Source organism: Coptis chinensis, chromosome 2, assembly GCF_015680905.1.
Source record: "Coptis chinensis isolate HL-2020 chromosome 2, ASM1568090v1, whole genome shotgun sequence".
Lineage (NCBI taxonomy): Eukaryota > Viridiplantae > Streptophyta > Magnoliopsida > Ranunculales > Ranunculaceae > Coptis > Coptis chinensis.
The window spans coordinates 8,530,764-8,548,702 of NC_141457.1; the positions used below are offsets into that span (position 1 = coordinate 8,530,764).

General features: G+C 37.8%; 1 protein-coding gene across 3 annotated transcripts; it reads right to left on the bottom strand.

The window, feature by feature from the left end:
- Window positions 1-11,723: 11,723 nt before the first annotated feature.
- LOC147514708 (uncharacterized) lies at window positions 11,724-17,344 on the bottom strand. 3 transcript variants are annotated; one of them, XM_086584861.1, is made up of 6 exons: window positions 17,131-17,344; window positions 15,243-15,322; window positions 14,080-14,256; window positions 13,166-13,264; window positions 12,839-13,084; window positions 11,724-12,190 (listed from the first exon to the last, which is right to left on the bottom strand). In XM_086584861.1, the coding sequence occupies exons 2-6, from the start codon at window positions 15,303-15,305 to the stop codon at window positions 11,891-11,893; spliced, it is 885 nt and encodes a 294-aa protein (XP_086440987.1). In that variant the 5' UTR covers window positions 15,306-15,322; window positions 17,131-17,344; the 3' UTR covers window positions 11,724-11,890. The 3 variants fall into 3 exon arrangements, with proteins under 3 accessions (XP_086440987.1, XP_086440983.1, XP_086440980.1); XM_086584857.1 differs by lacking the exon at window positions 17,131-17,344 and adding an exon at window positions 15,526-15,710; XM_086584854.1 differs by lacking the exon at window positions 17,131-17,344 and adding an exon at window positions 15,526-15,647 and having other exon boundaries at window positions 15,243-15,377.
- Window positions 17,345-17,939: the final 595 nt, after the last annotated feature.

A 17,939-nucleotide genomic window follows, 5' to 3' on the forward strand; every position in this document is an offset into this window, starting at 1 on the left:
TGAAGAAAGAAAGTATTCTTGCCGACGGAGAACCATGATTTCTGCATCGATAGGGGTATCGTCTGGGTGTGTGTATTATGTTCAGAGCACTACTACTTGTTTGAGTATATAGGTTCTTGTCGGAGTTAAATGGAGTTTGGAGTTTGGAGCATAGTATAACGACTCAATGCCTGATAGATCAATATAATTACCAAAGACATTAGCTTTGGATGTACTTGCATTTTTTCCTTTGAACAAAGAGATTGGTTTGATGATGCGACAGAGCAGGACAGCATTTTTATATCACATGGACACGAAAAGGATAGAACTAATCGGTGATATTCACTCCAAATTTCCATTAGTAGTCATCCGATCCCCTATTGCCTTCCAGCATGGCTCCCTAGCTTAAGGATAATCTAAATTAAAGTAACTAACTTTTCAATTATTATTTTTTTCGTTTCATGCCCTGAGATACACACAACGCTTTGTTTTGATTTAATTTGCCGTTCTTCGAGATTTGCTTCTTTTACAGTACTACCATTTGTATGTTTTATTTGGTTCATGCTATGTTTCTCCGCCTTTTGAGATAGGAATGAAACTATGCACTGTACGTGGAGTTGTCTTTCACGTGTATTTCCCAAACTGAACTAAAGCTAACTAGTGAAACTAATAAGGCTTACTGGGTTTGTTGTTGCCAATCTGCCCAAATGTTAAGCCAACGACGGTAGCTATAGGAGTCTTGTGATTGAATATTGTTATGTATACAGGTGATGCTAAACTTTCTGTTCTAAGAGATTTATAACAGCAGGGAAAGTACCCAGCAAGGTGAGTAGGTGACGGCAAGTAACATCCTGATAATCGCCTCCATTACTTTCTTCCTTATACATCTTCCAATTTACCCGTTGAACTCAAGATGTTAAGAATGATATGAGTTTATTAAACTCTTCTTTTCTTCTTCATACACTTCGATCACCTTTTTACCATTAGGAGATAATAATTAAAGAAAGCTTTCTTGTAAGTAGAGTATATGGTCGACATATACACAGATACAAAGTTATACTAACTTCCTAACAACATTCTTCAGCGTAATTTACCCTTTTGTCAAAACAGGAAGGGCATTGGCCACGACCAGCAAAAATAAGAACTTGTCAACTTTCCTAGAAGGTGGGTCACTGCGTCTGGATCGGAATGTCTTTAAGAGATTGCTCCAAATAAGCGAATCTTTAAAACTAAGTATCGGAACACAAAGAGAACATTGAAGTGAGCAACGCAGGAGAAAAATTGCAGAGGTGATGACTGACTGAAGATGGATGGGTTGTTGCCTTTTTCGTTCTATACTTTTATTGTTACAATATTTAGCCCGAGGCTTGCAGCAAATGAAGCAAGTGGTGTTTGATGGCTTTGATCTGAGATTATTATATTAATTAAATGCAATTGCATCATATTACACAGATCCCGTTTTGAGAATGTAAATCCTATAGGTGATTGTATTGGGTTGGTTTAACTATTGCATTTGATCAGTTGTTATCAACTGATCGACACTGTAGTATGTTTTAAGTTAGTGCTGACTGCTGTGCATGACCAAGTTTCTCCCACTGGATCTTTGCCCAGCAAATGGTAGATTAAGAACTTGTTCGCCACTGGATCTTTTGCCTGGGAAACTGTTCGTTACTTAAACAGGCCCTTAAGCCTTAATGTCCTTCCTAAGTTAGGTATTTGAGTTGTTTAGTGTATATGGTTTTCTCTTACTTATATACTACTGATATCCCTGCAAAAGTGCAAAATGATATTGTTTGTTGGGACTTGGGACTTGGGTTACAACTTTTCCGAAGTGATAAACAATACACCTTGTGAAGAGCAGGTCGAAAAGATCCATAAATCCAGAGTTTAGCCACTGAACATTTATTCCCATGCCCTACCAGGCTACCACAAACCTTAGAGCTCAACTTTAACATCCGCTGAACTTAGGTTCCACCTTAGTCTAAAAGCTGCCATCAATGAATCCGTGAAGTTAGGTTCAGGGAATTCCAGTCCAGTACGTCCATATCACATCCTTGGTTCATCATTACGTGAACTTATACATGATGAAACAATATTCTCTGAACTGAGGAAAAAACCGTAAATGTCCTACTGTTTAAGCAGTGTGAACTTCAGTAGAGAAGGAGAATCCTGAAATCGCCATGCGTAGGTGAGTTTACTCACTTTACATACATAAAAAGAGATCTGCTTGGGTTCGTCGATACATGAGTAACATAACAAAAGCTTCCAATCGGCTTTGCAAATCACGATGCTAAGCAAAACTCGTTAATGAATCTATAAAATGCCTTTAAATGTTCCATTAAGGATTTATTTGCTTACTCTGGCTTCTTGTGGTCTAGGGCTCCAGCATACATTAAACTGATTCGGATTGCACTAATAATCCAACAAGGTTCTCAGCTAAAAACAATGAGTTGATTCAAGAAATTTTTCAAACTTATAAGTAATTAATACTGGAAATTTATGAGACTAATCCGCAAAACAGGATTGGATATCCAAGCATCTTATTAGAAGTAGTTCTTCACGTCATAGTGCAGAGCGCGCCCGCGCTCGTACATAACCCAATTAGAGCTCCCCTGCGCCCCGTGCTTCACAATTGTCCAGTAGATTTAGCGCGCCCGCCCTCAACCAGAGCGCTCCCGCGCCTCGAGTTAAATACACGCACCATTTGTTTTTGTTCCTATTTTAGAATGTTGTAATCTCTATATAAACAATTGTAATCTCCTTAGAAATCAATCAAGTAAATATTCTCAAATCTCTCTCTCTAATTTATCATGGTATCAGGCTAATTTTAATCCACACCCTAACCCTAACCACTCTAAGCTTCCCGCCTCCTCTCAATTCTCAATGGTCGATGCCTCAAACACCAATAATAACTCTCCTCCAGGTTCTGATGATTCTTTCTTTGTCCACCACTCAGATAGCCCCACGGCTAATCTCGTCTCTCCTCTGTTATCAAGTGACAATTATCCGACTTGGTTACGATCCATCTCTAGAGCCCTTCAAGCAAAGAATAAGTTTGGTTTTGTCGATGGCTCTATCACACCTCCTAGCACTCCTAAAGAAAAATTCAAGTGGTTACGATGTGATGACCTCGTTGCTTCATGGATTCTAAATTATGTTTCTCCAGATATCCGTGGAAGCATCCTCTATGCCGACTCTGCATCCGAAATCTGGAAAGATCTAGGTGATCATTTTTCACAAACTAATGAACCCAAAGTTTTTCAACTAAAGGATTCCGTCACTCTTCTCAAACAAGACAATCGTCCGGTATATGTTTATTTCACTTTGCTTAAATCTTTCTGGGATGAATTAAGTTCTTTATCCACTATGCCTGCTTGTACTTGTGGTCATGCATCTATTTTTTCCAAAGAGGTTGAAGACGGTCGTTCTATGAAATTCATGCAAGGCCTAGATGCTCGTTTTCAATCCATCCGCAGTCAAATTCTCTTAATGGATCATTTTCCTTGTATGTCCAAGATTTATTCTTTAATCCGACAGGAGGAGAAACAACAAGAGATTCATGCACTCTCTCTTCCTTCTACTCTAGGCGATGATGCCCTGAGTACTCACTCTCAAAAGACCAACTGGGCTTCTTCTTCGAAATCAGGCCCGTCTAAACCTCCGCAGCACAACAATGGTTCGCCTCAGCCAAGAGCGTGTGCGCCCTCTGATTCAGGGCAACCAGAAGAGGCGCAACCCTTTCCCATTCTCGCAACCATCATGAAACCGAGTTGGACATCATATTGGTACATGTTACAAACTGCACGGTTATCCACCCAAGCCTGCTCAAGCCAATTCGGTTGCTACAGGTTCCACTTCTCCTGTTTTCTCCACAGAACAATACAACTAACTTCTCAGTTTGCTTGATTCAGGTAGTACCACTTCACAAGCAAATCTGACAGGTATATCTCTCTCGTGTTTTTCTAAATCCATATGGATCATTGACTCTGGTGCTACCAATCATGTCTGTTCATCATTACATCTATTTTCTCATTATCATACTTGTTTAACACATTCTATTCTTAAACTTTCGAATGGCACATACCATTTAATTACTCATGTTGGTAGTGTTACTCTCTCTCCTCTATTGCGTCTTGACAATGTTCTGTTTGTTCACAACTTTCATTTTAACTTGCTTTCCATTAGTGAACTAGTCAAATCTCACCCTATCTCTATCACGTTCATTAATTATTTTTGCCTTTTTCAGGACCAGTTATCGAAGAAGAAGATTGGATTGGGACGGCTTAATGGGGGACTCTACCATCTCCAACTAGCTTCTGTTTGCTCATCCCACAACTTCACCACCAATAATTTATGGTATTATCGCTTAGGACATCTCACTTCTACGCTTTTGCAGATTTTAGCTAAGCAATTTCCTTTCATTTCTAATTCCAATAATGCTACTTGCAATGTATGTCTGCAAGCTAAGCAAACACGTTTATCTTTTTCTCATAGTTCAATAAAAACTATTAGACCTTTCCAAAATATTCATTGTGACATTTGGGGTCCTTTTCATTTATCATCTTATTCCAATGCTCGTTTTTTCTTAACTATTGTCGATGATTTTAGTCGTGCTACATGGATTTATCTTATGACTGTCAAATCTGAAACTGTCATGCATTTACAATCCTTTTTTGCCATGGTTCATACTCAATTTCACTCTACAATACATTCACTCATATCTGGCCATAGCAATATTAATGACCATTTTCATGAAATCCAAGTCCTTCGATCCGACAATGGATCCGAATTTATATCCCATAACATGCAACACTTTTTTTTTCAAAACATGGGGTTATCCACCAACATAGTTGCGTTGCTACTCCCCAACAAAACACTATTGTTGAAATAAAACATTGTTACTTACTCAACGTTGTACGAGCGTTACGTTTTCAAGCTCATCTCCCATTATCTTTCTCGGGTGAATGCATTCTCACCACAGGCTATCTCATTAACAAAATTCCTAGCACTTTGTTAAATAACAAATCACCTCATGAGCTTTTATTTACAACACCTCCCATTCTTGCCCACCTTCGTGTTTTTGGTTGTTTATGTTTTGCTCACAACACTTCCATTAAAAATAAGTTTGATCACCGCGAAAAACCTGGCATCTTCATTGGTTATCCTTATGCTCAGAAGGGCTATCACATTTATGATTTATCTTCCAAGAAAATTTATACTTCCCGTGACGTGATTTTCCATGAGAATGTCTTCCCCTATCAAAATTTATCTTCCCCACCATCCCATCTGCCAGTTTATCCCTTACCCATCCCCGACAATGAGACATTTGACCTTCAATCATTTCCTGTCACTCCAATAGACGGAGCGAGCACGCGCCCTCCCTACTGACACTCTTCCAACTCAGACAGCTCCCGCACCTGCAATTTTGGAACTCCCTCAGCCACCACAACCCTACCCTCCTACCTCACCTCGATCTACTAGAGTACGAAACCCCCCACCACTTCTCATCAAAGATTATCACTATCCTACTCTCACCAAGGCACCTACAGTCCCTCGTTCAGCCAACTTCATCCACTCGGACTCTAAGGTAACACGGTCTTCCACTCCATATCCTATGGCTTTCTATGTTTCTGGCAGTAACTTTTCTACTTGTCATAAAACTTTTTTGTCTAAAGTGCCTTCTTCAATTGTTCCTACATCTTTTTCTCAAGCTGTCAAAAATCCAGAATGGAAAGCTGCTATGGCTACTGAAATTGCAGCTTTGGAACAAAATAACACATGGACTCTTATTCCGTCATCCTCTCATCATAAGCTTATTGGTTGTAAATAAGTTTTCAAGATTAAATATCATTCAGATGGTTCTATTGAACGTTACAAAGCTCGTCTTGTTGCCATGGGTTACAATCAGATTGAAGGCCAAGACTATCATGACACTTTTGCACCCGTTGCTAAATTAGTCACTATTCAATTACTTCTCTCCATTGCTGCTATCAGACATTGGACTCTTTATCAGCTGGATGTCCACAATGCCTTTTTCCAAGGCGATTTGGATGAAAAACTATTTATATGACCTTACCTCCTGGATTCGCCAAACAGGGGGAGCACAGGATATGTCGCCTCAATAAGTCCTTATATGGACTCAAGCAGGCTTCTCGGCAATAGTTTGCCAAACTATCTACCACTCTTATCATTGCTGGCTTCACTCAGTCTAAGTCTGATTATTCTCTATTTACTAATATTTGTGGTTCTGATTCTATATTTGTCCTTGTATATGTAGATGACATTCTGATCACAGGCAACAATCCATCTCTCATTCAGAACTTGAAGCAATTTTTAGAAGCAAAGTTTTATATCAAGGACTTGGGACGTCTAAAATATTTCTTGGGTATCGAGGTTGCTCGTTTCAAAGAAGGATTATTTCTTACACAGCGCAAATGTCTTTTGGACATTCTGTCTGATTGTGGTACCACTGGTGGTCGTATTTCTGAGTTTCCTATGGAACAAAACATCAACCTCCATACTGATGATGGCACATTACTTCAGGATCCTACTGTCTATCGTCGCTTGATTGGGCATCTTTTATATCTCACAGTTACACGTCCAGATATCACTTATTCTGTTAATTATCTCAGCCGTTTCATGCAGTCCCCACGGACTCCACATCTAGATGTTGCTCATCGTATACTTCGCTACCTTAAAGGTTTGATCAACAAAGGGATTCTCTTATCCGCTAATAGTTCTTTACACATCTCTGGTTTTCTATGACTCTGATTAGGCTGGCTGCCCTGTCACTCGTCGTTCTACTAGTGGTTATTGCACTTTTCTTGGTTCTAGCCCTATATCCTGGAAAACAAAGAAACAGAGCATCAGATCCCGTTTCTTCCGGCCGGAAGCGAATATCGTTCCATGGCTACCTTGGCGTGTGAACTTCAATGGTTGAAGTATCTTCTCTCTGACTTAGGCATTTCTCATCCTTCTCCGATGAACATATTCTGTGACAATCAAGCTGCCCTTCATCTCTCTCAAAATCCAGTTTTTCATGAACGAACGAAGCACATCGAATTGGACTATCATTTCTTACGCGACAAGATACAGGCCAAGTTACTATCTCCTACGTTCATTCCATCCTCAGATTAGGTGGCTAACGCCTTCACTAAACCTCTCGGTAATGACACCTTTCTGAGATTAATTTGCAAGTTGGGAGTTCTTGACATTCACTCTCCAACTTGAGGGGGAGTATTAGAAGTAGTTCTTCACGTCATAGCGCAGAGCGTGCCCTCGCCCTATGCTTCACAATTGTCCAGAAGATTTAGCGTGCCCGCGCCTCGAGTTAAATACACGCACGGTCTGCTTTTTTTTCCTATTTTAGAATGTTGTAATCTCTATATAAACAATTGTAATCTCCTTAGAAATCAATCAAGTAAATATTCTCAAATCTCTCTCTAATTTATCACATCTACCATCATACACGGTAAATAGTAGGATTACTGACTTGTTTAAATTTGAAAATTTAGATGGAGTCTGAAGTTAACAGCTATTATCTAATTATTATTGTCATGAAGTTAATATTTCAAGTATTGGTTCAAGCTTAATGACTGTTGCTAGCTCAAATGCTTACTTTAAAGTTTGCAGCATTTTAATCTGGCTGTGGATCTTTTATCTTTTCTTTTGTTACGTACCATTTCACCAATTCTTTTGGAAATGCCCAGTGTTGAAACCTGAGACTAAGAGCATCTTTAGGAGTGATACTTTCCTAGCATCAAACACCAAATTTCCAACAATTTGGTATTTTTTTATCTTCAGGAGAGTCACATGTTGATGAAAACACCAAAAAAACACCAAATCAGCCAAAATTTGGTTCCAGCTTTAGTGTTGTATCAAATCTCTCACGCGGTTTTCGAAAAACTGCACGGTTTTTCTAACACCGCATGGGCTTGGGCTACTAATTGGGCTTCTATGGCGCAGTTTTGACAACACCACGTGGTTTTTCCAAAACTACGTGCTCTCAATGAAGAAACAGGCAAAAAACGGGTAAAAAACGGCTATATCTTTCTAACACTATAAATTGAAACACTCACACAATAGTTTTACACTCACTTCTTTTTCTCTAATCTCTACTCTCTACTCTTAAAACAACAATGGTTAGTGAATAACCAAAAGCAAAATCTAGAGGGGCTTCATAGATACAAGAAGAAGATGTTGCTTTCACTAATAGTTGGCTACAAGTTAGTCAAGATGGTGTAGTAGGAAATGAGCAGAAGTCAAACGATTTTTGGAGTAAGATTCTAAATGCATTTCATGCAAATCTAGGAGGAATGACCGAACGCAACTTGACGAGCATGAAACACCATTGGACTTTCATTCAAGCTAATATCAACAAGTTCCATGCTATTCTTTCTCAGATTCAAGCATCTCCTCCAAGTGGCTATAATGACAATATGATTGTAAGTATTTACTTTTTATTTGTTATTTTGATTCACAAATACATTTTTCAATTTTAATTTAGTTTTTTCTTAATTGGTAGGTTGAGGAAGCAATAAGTGCATATGGGATGCATAATGTGGTTTGGAAGTGGATGCAATGCTATAATATGGTGAAAGACTCACCCAAATGGAAGAGGCTACAGTTGAGAAATGATTTGCGACCCACCAAAAAGTCAAAGTCAAATAGTGGGGAAGGAGGTTCATCAGTTCCAATATCAACTGCGACAGCTCAACCAATGGATTATGATCCACACCAAGTTGATGGGATTGAAGATAGGCCTGTTGGAAAGAAAAAAGAAAAGAGAAGAAGGCAAAAAGAGAAAGAAGAAGGTGATTCTAAAGTGGAGGAATCCGCTAAGAAACTTGATGATTTTCTGGTGGGACTTTCTAAAACCACCAAAGAAGGCTATGAATTGGAAGCTCAAAGACAATTGAAGAAAGATGAGATGGAATTCGAAAAACTTCAATTGAAGAAAAGTGCGATGGATTGGAAGCTCCAAATCCAAAAAGAAAAACTTCAATTGAAGAAAGATGCGCTCCGAGTTCGAGAAGATGAAAATGATGCGATAATACTAGGAATGAAATTAGAGGATTACCCGATGATGAGCGTGAAATTTGGCAACTCAAAATGGCATAAATTTTACAAAAAATGAAGAATCGACTTGGCAATATCACTGGTAGTAGTCAAAGTAGTGCATAGTCTAAATTTGAGTTTGTATGTCTTTTAATTTGAGTATTTTAATTTGTCTTTTAATTTATTACGTACTTTAATTTGAGTTTGTATTTTGATTTTAATTAGAATGTACTTTAACTGAATATTTTCTTTTAATTTGATACTTTTTATCATTCTAAAAAAAATCGGCAGAGTCTACTTTGTATTTTCAAAATTCTCATATACACAAATCCTTTCATAAAACCACAAATACATAGAAATAAACTTGGAACACAAATACATAAAAATTGAAACGATAAATAAACACAAAATCTAAATGAAGTGCAAATAGAAATAGAAATCAAGTCTGACCACGCTGCCCACGCCTACTCCACAAATGCTTGACCAAGTCATTCTTTAATCTATCATGAACAACTTTTGAACGAACCCTCTCGACGCCAGATGCCCAACGAGATAGAACAAAGTGGCGTTGATCTTCAGATGCACCTTCTCTACATGGCACTTCATACTCAGGAATATTCTGCGGGATATCCGTTTTGCGTTCATCTTCTACAATCATATTGTGTAAAATGATACAAGCTCTCATAACAGTAGTCATGGTCTCCAAATACCATAATCTGCACGGATTCGCTAAAATAGCCCAACGCGACTTCAATATACCAAACACCCACTCTATGTCTTTTCTAGCAGCTTCTTGCTTCTTTGCAAAATATTTGTCTTGTGCAACAGTCGGTTTAGCAATCGTTTGAATCAAGGTGGCATAATTAATTATGATAAATACCATAAGCCAAGTAATAGCCCATATCATAATGATGGTCATTCACAGTGTATTTACAAGGAATAGCTTCATCATTGACTATATCATCAAATATTGGTGAGTGGTCAAGCATATTAAGTTCATTGTGAGAACCCACCATTCCAAAAAAAACATGCCAAATCCACGTGTCCCGAGAAGCAACCGCCTCCAGAATCACTGTTGGTTTATGCACATGGCCAATGTGAGACCTTTGCCACGCGGATGGGCAATTCTTCCATTGCCAGTGCATGCAATCAATGCTTCCTAGCATTCCAGGTCATCCGCGTTCCTCAGACTCTTCAAGCAAACGTTGAATATCTGCAGCATTTGGTTTGCGCAAGTATTCACCTCCAAAAATTCTAATAATTCCATCACAAAAATAGCGCATGCATTCATGAACAGTTGGCTCAGCAACATATAACATGTCATCTACTAGATCAGCTAAAGACCCACAAGCAAGCATTCATATAGCATCAATTACTTTGATTTTTGGGTTAATACTAAACTTACCCGCACTATTAACTTTTTGTTGAAAATATGGTACATACATAATGGTTAAGATGATTGAAAATGGGAATAAATAATGACTGACCCATACGAAATCGGCGTCAAAAGTCATGGTCACGAAATATAGGATTTGCGCCGAAGTAGTTAGCATTTACACAAGCCAGTGTTGCCTCATACTAACGATTCTTGCATTTTCTTCATTTCTTCAAACCACCATGTGATTTATAAGAAGACTTCACTTCTTGCTGACGCAATAAACTCAAATGATGTCGAACTAAAGGTAGAGCAATAGCCACTAATTTACGAGTTTTAATTGCAGTGTTATCATTTGAAGAGCTCGAGCTCGATGAAGAATCAGAAGAAGATGAATGATCCATTGAAAAAACATCAAGAGTTTTGGTAGTTTTTTTTTTTGGCTTAAGGAAATGAGTTTAAGATTAGAGGGAACATGAAAAATGAAGAGAACCTTGCAGGATCAAGAGGGTTAAATGAATATAGCACGTGTGGGCTTGGGCTTTGAGAAAACCATCAATGGCGCGGTTTTGGGAAAACCGCATATGCTATATAGCGTGGTTTATCCAAAACCGCGTCATTTGATGTTGAAAATTTGATATTGCTCCTAAAGATGGTTGGTGTTTGGTTTGGTTAAAAAATTTAATGTTTTTTTGGTTACACTCCTAAAGATGCTCTAATAGTTGTTGGTATAGAGTATACACTATAGACTATAGACACTTGCTATATATATAATTCGATTGGCCTTGCTTGCAGTATTTACCAAATCCATTCATAGCTTCATCGCTACTGCATATGCTCTTAAAAATGAGGAGAGCGGCGCTTCATTGGTTTAAAGGTATTTGAAATGCCTTCAACACATGTACCAATTTTAAAAGAATAAGCGCAATTGCTAAGGGAACAAACACAGAATCAAGGCATAATATTATTCAGTTTCCACTGTCCGTGTCTCAATGAGAGATAGCAGCACTGGGAGATGAAATGATAGCTTTATCTAACAATCCTGTGGCTGAAGTTGAAGGCCCCTCGATCAGATCATAATACACATAAGATTAACACTGACAAATTACTGTTGGCAACCTAATTTGTATTGTAACGAGTAGCTACTGATGATATTTTTGACTTAGTTGATGGATGAGGAACATTCATATCTACATAGCCTAGGCTAAGTCATAAAGTCTACAAGCAACTTCTCTAAGTGGAATATCCTGAAAGTAGGAAATGCTGCTATATGAGCTGATGCAACAATGACATGCAACACTGACATGGAATATGGAGCTTCAATTCGAGCTTTGTTAGTCAAAATAAAGTATTGATAACAATATATCTCTTACCATAGAATCATAGATACAGCAATCAATTAAGCCTGTTCTTAGGCGCTCAACTTAATAGTTCTGTCCTTCTGACATTCAAACTACGAGGGGGTAGGAGAAGGTTTGCTCAGCTGGCTGGAGATGCAACAGCCACAGGCTCTGGGGCAACTTCGGCTTTTGAATATCCGTTACTATCATGGCCCAGCTTCTTGTTCGAATGCAACTCATTGGCAACTTTTATATCGTCTTGGGCCATTAATCTGGAAAACTCTTCATGGTCATACTGCAAATTGGCTTTCCCCCCAAACTCAATTGGAAGATTCTCTGAATCAAAGTACGAAGTCATGAGCTCCACGCTGTCTTTGTTCTTTGGATAGACGAATTTGACTTTCTGGAATGTTTTTGCATCCAGGAAATACTTGACAATCTGTATTAACAGGAGTGCGTAGGTTAGAAACAGACAAGGCAGGCAATAGATGCCAAGTATATGTTCCCACAAAAGGAAGGCGTGTGGAGCAATTGGAGGCAAAACATTCTTATGGCCACTGTCCATCCTCGAAAAAAAAAAAAAAAAAAAATCAAACCTTTATTCGAGTGAAGATGATACTGTTTCTACTCGGAATATCCTCAGCAGTCTCATTGGCCAAAAAAACCCCGACAGACATTGATATTAAAACAGGCCATTAACACCACCCACCCACCCTAAGTGTATAATTTTTCAGAAAGTCATTTAAGAAGTTCCCTAGAATTTGAGGCATCAAACCAATATAGTGAAGCATACTCAAACTAATTATTATTTGTGAAAACATGACGTTGATACTCAGTATCAGTCTCCATATAGAAAAGTTAGACAGCAAAATATAATTGGAAAATTAGATGAATGTGTAACTGAAATCACAAATTTAAGTAAGAATCAAGCTACATGAAGGTGAGACCAATGATGTACTGTTTAAAATTGCCTTCATGGTTGATGGTTGTTTTAAGAAGAGTTGCATAATTCAAAATTCTGAGGGCACAATTCCCATCTATTTAATTCCAAGTACTTTCTAATTATACTATAGATGAGAACTCGAACCTTCCAAAACGCTTCAAAAATCCTTGGGGGATTGTAGAGAAATGATACAGCAAGCCTCTCAGGGTAATGATTTTGCAGAATGTTTATACTATCACGCGCAGTTTTGATGGGCACATTAACGTTCAATGACCACCCAGTGAAGTCTATCAACCAGACCATCTGCTCTTGACCATCGGGAAGGTTTAGGATGGCATTCTCTATGAGATATACTAGATGGCGAATCTGATTGTCAGCTGCTGTTGTATTCTATAAAAAGAAACAAGGAGTTAATATTCACAAACCAACATAAGAATGTATACCTTATAAGAGCCGATCCAAGTACAAAACCTGCTTTCCCGGTCTCAATATAAGAACAGTCCTCCCATCACGGTCATGAAAACTTGCTCTGTACACTTTTCCAGTCTCACCTTCATTTGCCACTTCGTGCTGATAATGGAGCAATTTATAAAGTCAGAACAAGCTTAAAAAATCAAATTGAAGCAGCAAAACTGGGGATAACAGCCCCACCCACACTTGCACAACTCACACACAAAATAAATAAATAAATACAAAATATCTGGCTGTTAGAAATCAGATGTCAGGACGTTCCACAATAGCATTGCAGAGTTGCACTGCAAATCGAGAAGGCACCAGTTGTAGAAGGCACCATTTGATGGAGTTGGACTCGCAGTCCCGGATTAGGCAAAAAGAAATTTAGCTGTATACTAAATCAATGGCGTCTTTCACAGATTCCTCATTAGATATAAATATGTGGGTGCAAAATAATTTAAAAGATTGCTACAATACTATGATGTAAACAATCAGGGAATCTCCAACTGAAGTACAACATTTAGCCAACGAATCTAAAAACCTTTCTGGCCTATCCTGAATGACCTTGGTTTATAAAAATCAGACAGGTAATAATAAGATGTGCATGATAAAGCAGCCGTAGACATAAGCCCTATTCCACTCCATTAGTGTAGCGCCATTAATCATCTTGTATAAGTTACTTTGACTATATGTCTATATGGCACTAAATTACATAGATTGACGGGTATGATTGGATTAAATATGTGACATAAGTAGCAAATATGTTAATGCAGGTGCACTAAAATAACATGACTTGAAATATTATTTCCAAAATCTTTCTACCACATGCAAGGTATATTATAGATATATGATTAGCCCCTCACGTTAACTATTGTGGTGTAGTAACAAGAATGCAATTAAAACCAGGAAACTGAAAAGCTGTTATTATTTACCCAGCGGATTTCTTCGGGCTTAAAGGTTGACCTCCAGTTGAGTGATTCCTCTAACATCTTCTTGGACTTGTCAACATTCCAGTTCCTAGCCTCTAAATATCTTCTGAGGCATGCGTCAGTACAGTATTGTAAACTGGATCCAGAGAGTGGTCCGATTGCAGACTTGAGCTCATTGATCTGCGCACAGAACATCCATGTCTTAATATCGTATCAGTTTGTTCTTACAAGTTGCTCCAACGAAACTTTTCATGATTTTGCGTAAGCCACTAACATTTATTCTTATAAGTAGCTCAATTTGCTATGTACCAAAACAAAACAAAAAAATAAATATTATTTGCAATTCAGACACATTTTTGTAACTCCTACGAGGACAAACATATCATCATTCCCTCTTGGCATGCTAGTCAACTATTAGCAGCTACAATTATTCAAGTCCATTTTAGAGCTACAATCTGCCGATGCCTACTGGTGCTTCCACAAAAGGCACCCTAACTTAAACCAGGCCTACATCAGTCCATGTGCATGCATGCAAATTTCAAAAGGTCTAGAATCCTCCGATAGATATATGACTCATAGTACGGCGTGCCCCACAACACTCCTAACAACTCCTTTCGTAGAAATGGAATTCTATCCATATTGATGTTCAAACTTGTTTAACATGATTTTGATACATTTCGCCAACTCGTTAGCAATATTTGTGTTAGACATTGAGACCTTTCCGTTTTCTTTTCTTGCATTGAGTGTTTATGGTTGGTTGCGTTTGATATATCTAATTGGGTGCTTTCGAAAAACACTACCAACTTTCTAAAAATGCAAAACAAAATTGATAGAATTTCTAACAAGAAAGTTAAATGAAGTAGAACATTTTCTATCCAGGAGGGTCTCAATGTGTATCCGACGACGAGGCAGAGGCATTAAGAAACTGTATTCTTAGGAAGCAAATTCTTAAGGGATAATATCGATTCGGAATGGATTAAATACCCCAAAAAACAACAAGGGGGTCTCCTTGGGTACTGGATAACTGGCACCCTTGGTAGTAAAAGGCAACAAATTAGAAAAATCTCTCATACAAATTGAGGTCAAAGCAATTTCAACAGAAAACTCCAACTAGCTTCAAAAGATCTAAGATTCAAATGAGTGTGTGCCATTGTGTAACTAATTACCTTGTCAGCTCTCTGAGAAGAGTCAATCTCCTGATGATTACTGGAATGCCTCCAACGGAACATGGTAGCTGCTTCTCAATCTGACCAGTGACTTTTCAAGTCAGACCATTTGCAATCTATTTTTCTATGAAAAAACTGGAAAATCATATATTATGAACTAGATAATCTAGCTAGATTTAAAAGGTAACGAACAAGCCATGGGTCAAACGATGATCATGTCAACAATGATGAAATGAAGGGTGAAATGATGAAACAATGAAAATATCAAGAAAAACCACCCAACCTTTTAGTGCTAGCCAGAAAGAGAGTGGAAGTGAATGCTAGCTATATATGTTTTTGTTCACGAGAGTTTCATTTCTTTTAATTATCAACGTAAATGCGTGACTACTGACTACCCTCTCAAATATATCAACTTCACTTTGAGAGAGAGTGAGTGGGTGTTTTCGACTTTAAAGTGTTTGGGTGCTCTTGTCTTTTCCAGCGGTTACAAAGTCTAGTTACTTGTCTTTCAGTTTTTGTTGTTTTTAGACTTTAAACTGCCCAGTGTCCACGCACACTTTACTGATACAAAACGTACTTGACATCAAAAGTCGTTCAACATGACTTTCCACTTTTCCAGCATCTTATCTAGATATTTTTCCTTTTCGGTTATCGTTAGGGACATAAACACTTGTCGCATTGTAGGAGAATTGGCCTACGATTTCCCAATTGGCACGTTAATACGAAAGTTTCAGTGTAAAAAGAGAAAAGTGAGTTTTCCATGTATAATTAAACACAGGCTTTAGCTTTAAAAGTAGGGTTAGTTAGTGTTATCCTCTAAATGAGCTAATTAGGATTTTTCTTCTCCCCCTACTAGACGGGCAATTAGGATCACCCACTTAAATATACACAAAAAAAACACAAACAACTAGCGAGAAAACAAATTACCAATGCAACTTTCCTTTGTGGACACCACTAAATATGTGGTGTGGTATGAGTCATATACGACTGCGCTTGGCGTAAACCATGACTTTGACTTTGAGCTAGTGTGATCGTGTCCTGGACCCCACTTACAAGTTACAAGTTCATGGCATCTAGTGAAGACCAAATTTTATCAAATCGTTGGAAACTGATGGTATGTGATTTAATTGTGAATGTGCTACTGCGTGATACCTACCACTTGCATAGACAAAATATACATTTGATCCAACCATCATAATAATACGGTAATTATTGTTTCTTATCGCCGGACTTCCTCTAACTATAATGACTGAACAATCATTTCACCTTGCTAATTTTCCACTCCATTTCATCTAGTCTATTTAAGCACGCGCGGTTGACTTGCAAAGTGAATATGAAAAGAAAATTCCAGACATATGGTATAATCGTATAAGGCTATAAGCACGTCCAGCAAGCATTAATTGGAATACGTTTAGGGATGAACTGCAAGAAACTATACAACAGAGCAATGTTTTGGAGGATGTTTGTAACCAGGCTTTTCTCCAACACCAAGCATGGAGTTAGACTAGATCTTGAAGAAGAAGAGCTGATCAAAGTAGACATATTAGTGAATTCGTGCATGATGGAACATGAGAAGAAAAGACGAACATCATGGCTACCAGATCCAGATCGAAGATGGCCTATACAAGGGTGGTGAAACCTTGAACCTTCCAAGGTATCGAGGTCACATGAGATGTTTAACCTTTAGGGATTCTTACATAGTTACATTAAGAGCAAATAATACTTTCACTCCATCCAGACAAATTCATCTTTCACTGTACCTACTGCTAGTTCCTTGCCCTTCGCATGTCTCAATGTCTCTCACGTCTGTGTGACTGTGTCCATGATCATGCAAATATTTCTATTTAATCGTATATATATTCTTGAAGGTGGCTATCATAGTACATACCTTGTATCACAGTGAAAGCGCCGTCCATTCGTGCTAAGCTGCTAATGTTCTGCATACACACATTTTGATGAAGGAAATTTGAAATCATCAATGATTGTTTTGTATGATTCTAAACTATCACTAAATATTGATTTTCATATTAAAGACCAATGTCCGGATGGCGAAGTCCACGACCAGATAAGAGGTGCATTTTTCCTAGTTGCTACTTGTCTATATTTTGCCCAGCTCGGTCCCTGTCAAGGCTTTAATGGCGTCCCTTGACAATAACGAAGTTTAATCAATAACCAAGCATCTCGGTTCAAGTTGTTTCTGACTTTCTGTTGCTTCCAAACATAGTCACAAAAATCTCTGATTTTTTTAAAAAACATAAAAAATTTCTGAATTGACTGGTTATCGAATTTCTAAACGAATAAACAGTAAAAACGGTAAAAGTCTCTTAAGTATCGATGTTTACTGATTTTTAGCAAATTTCAGATTTTTTTCCACTTTCTATTCATTTATTTTAATATTTTATTTTCTGAATTGCAAATATTTGTAAGATATAACAAAACTTTACATATATATTTGTAAATTTTGAATTGGATATATGCTCGAAGTAACTCTGACATAATATAAAATCACACACTGCCCATATTATTTTATGTTTTAATTATTTATAACTTTTCCGATTTTTAAAATAAATTTGTACGAATTAAAGATTTCATCCTTACCGAATTAACAACGAATTCCGAATTTGTGACTATGCTTTCCAAGTTGCTCGTGAGTTCATTTCTTACTAACCAATTATTTTGAGCCTCACTAGGTAGGCT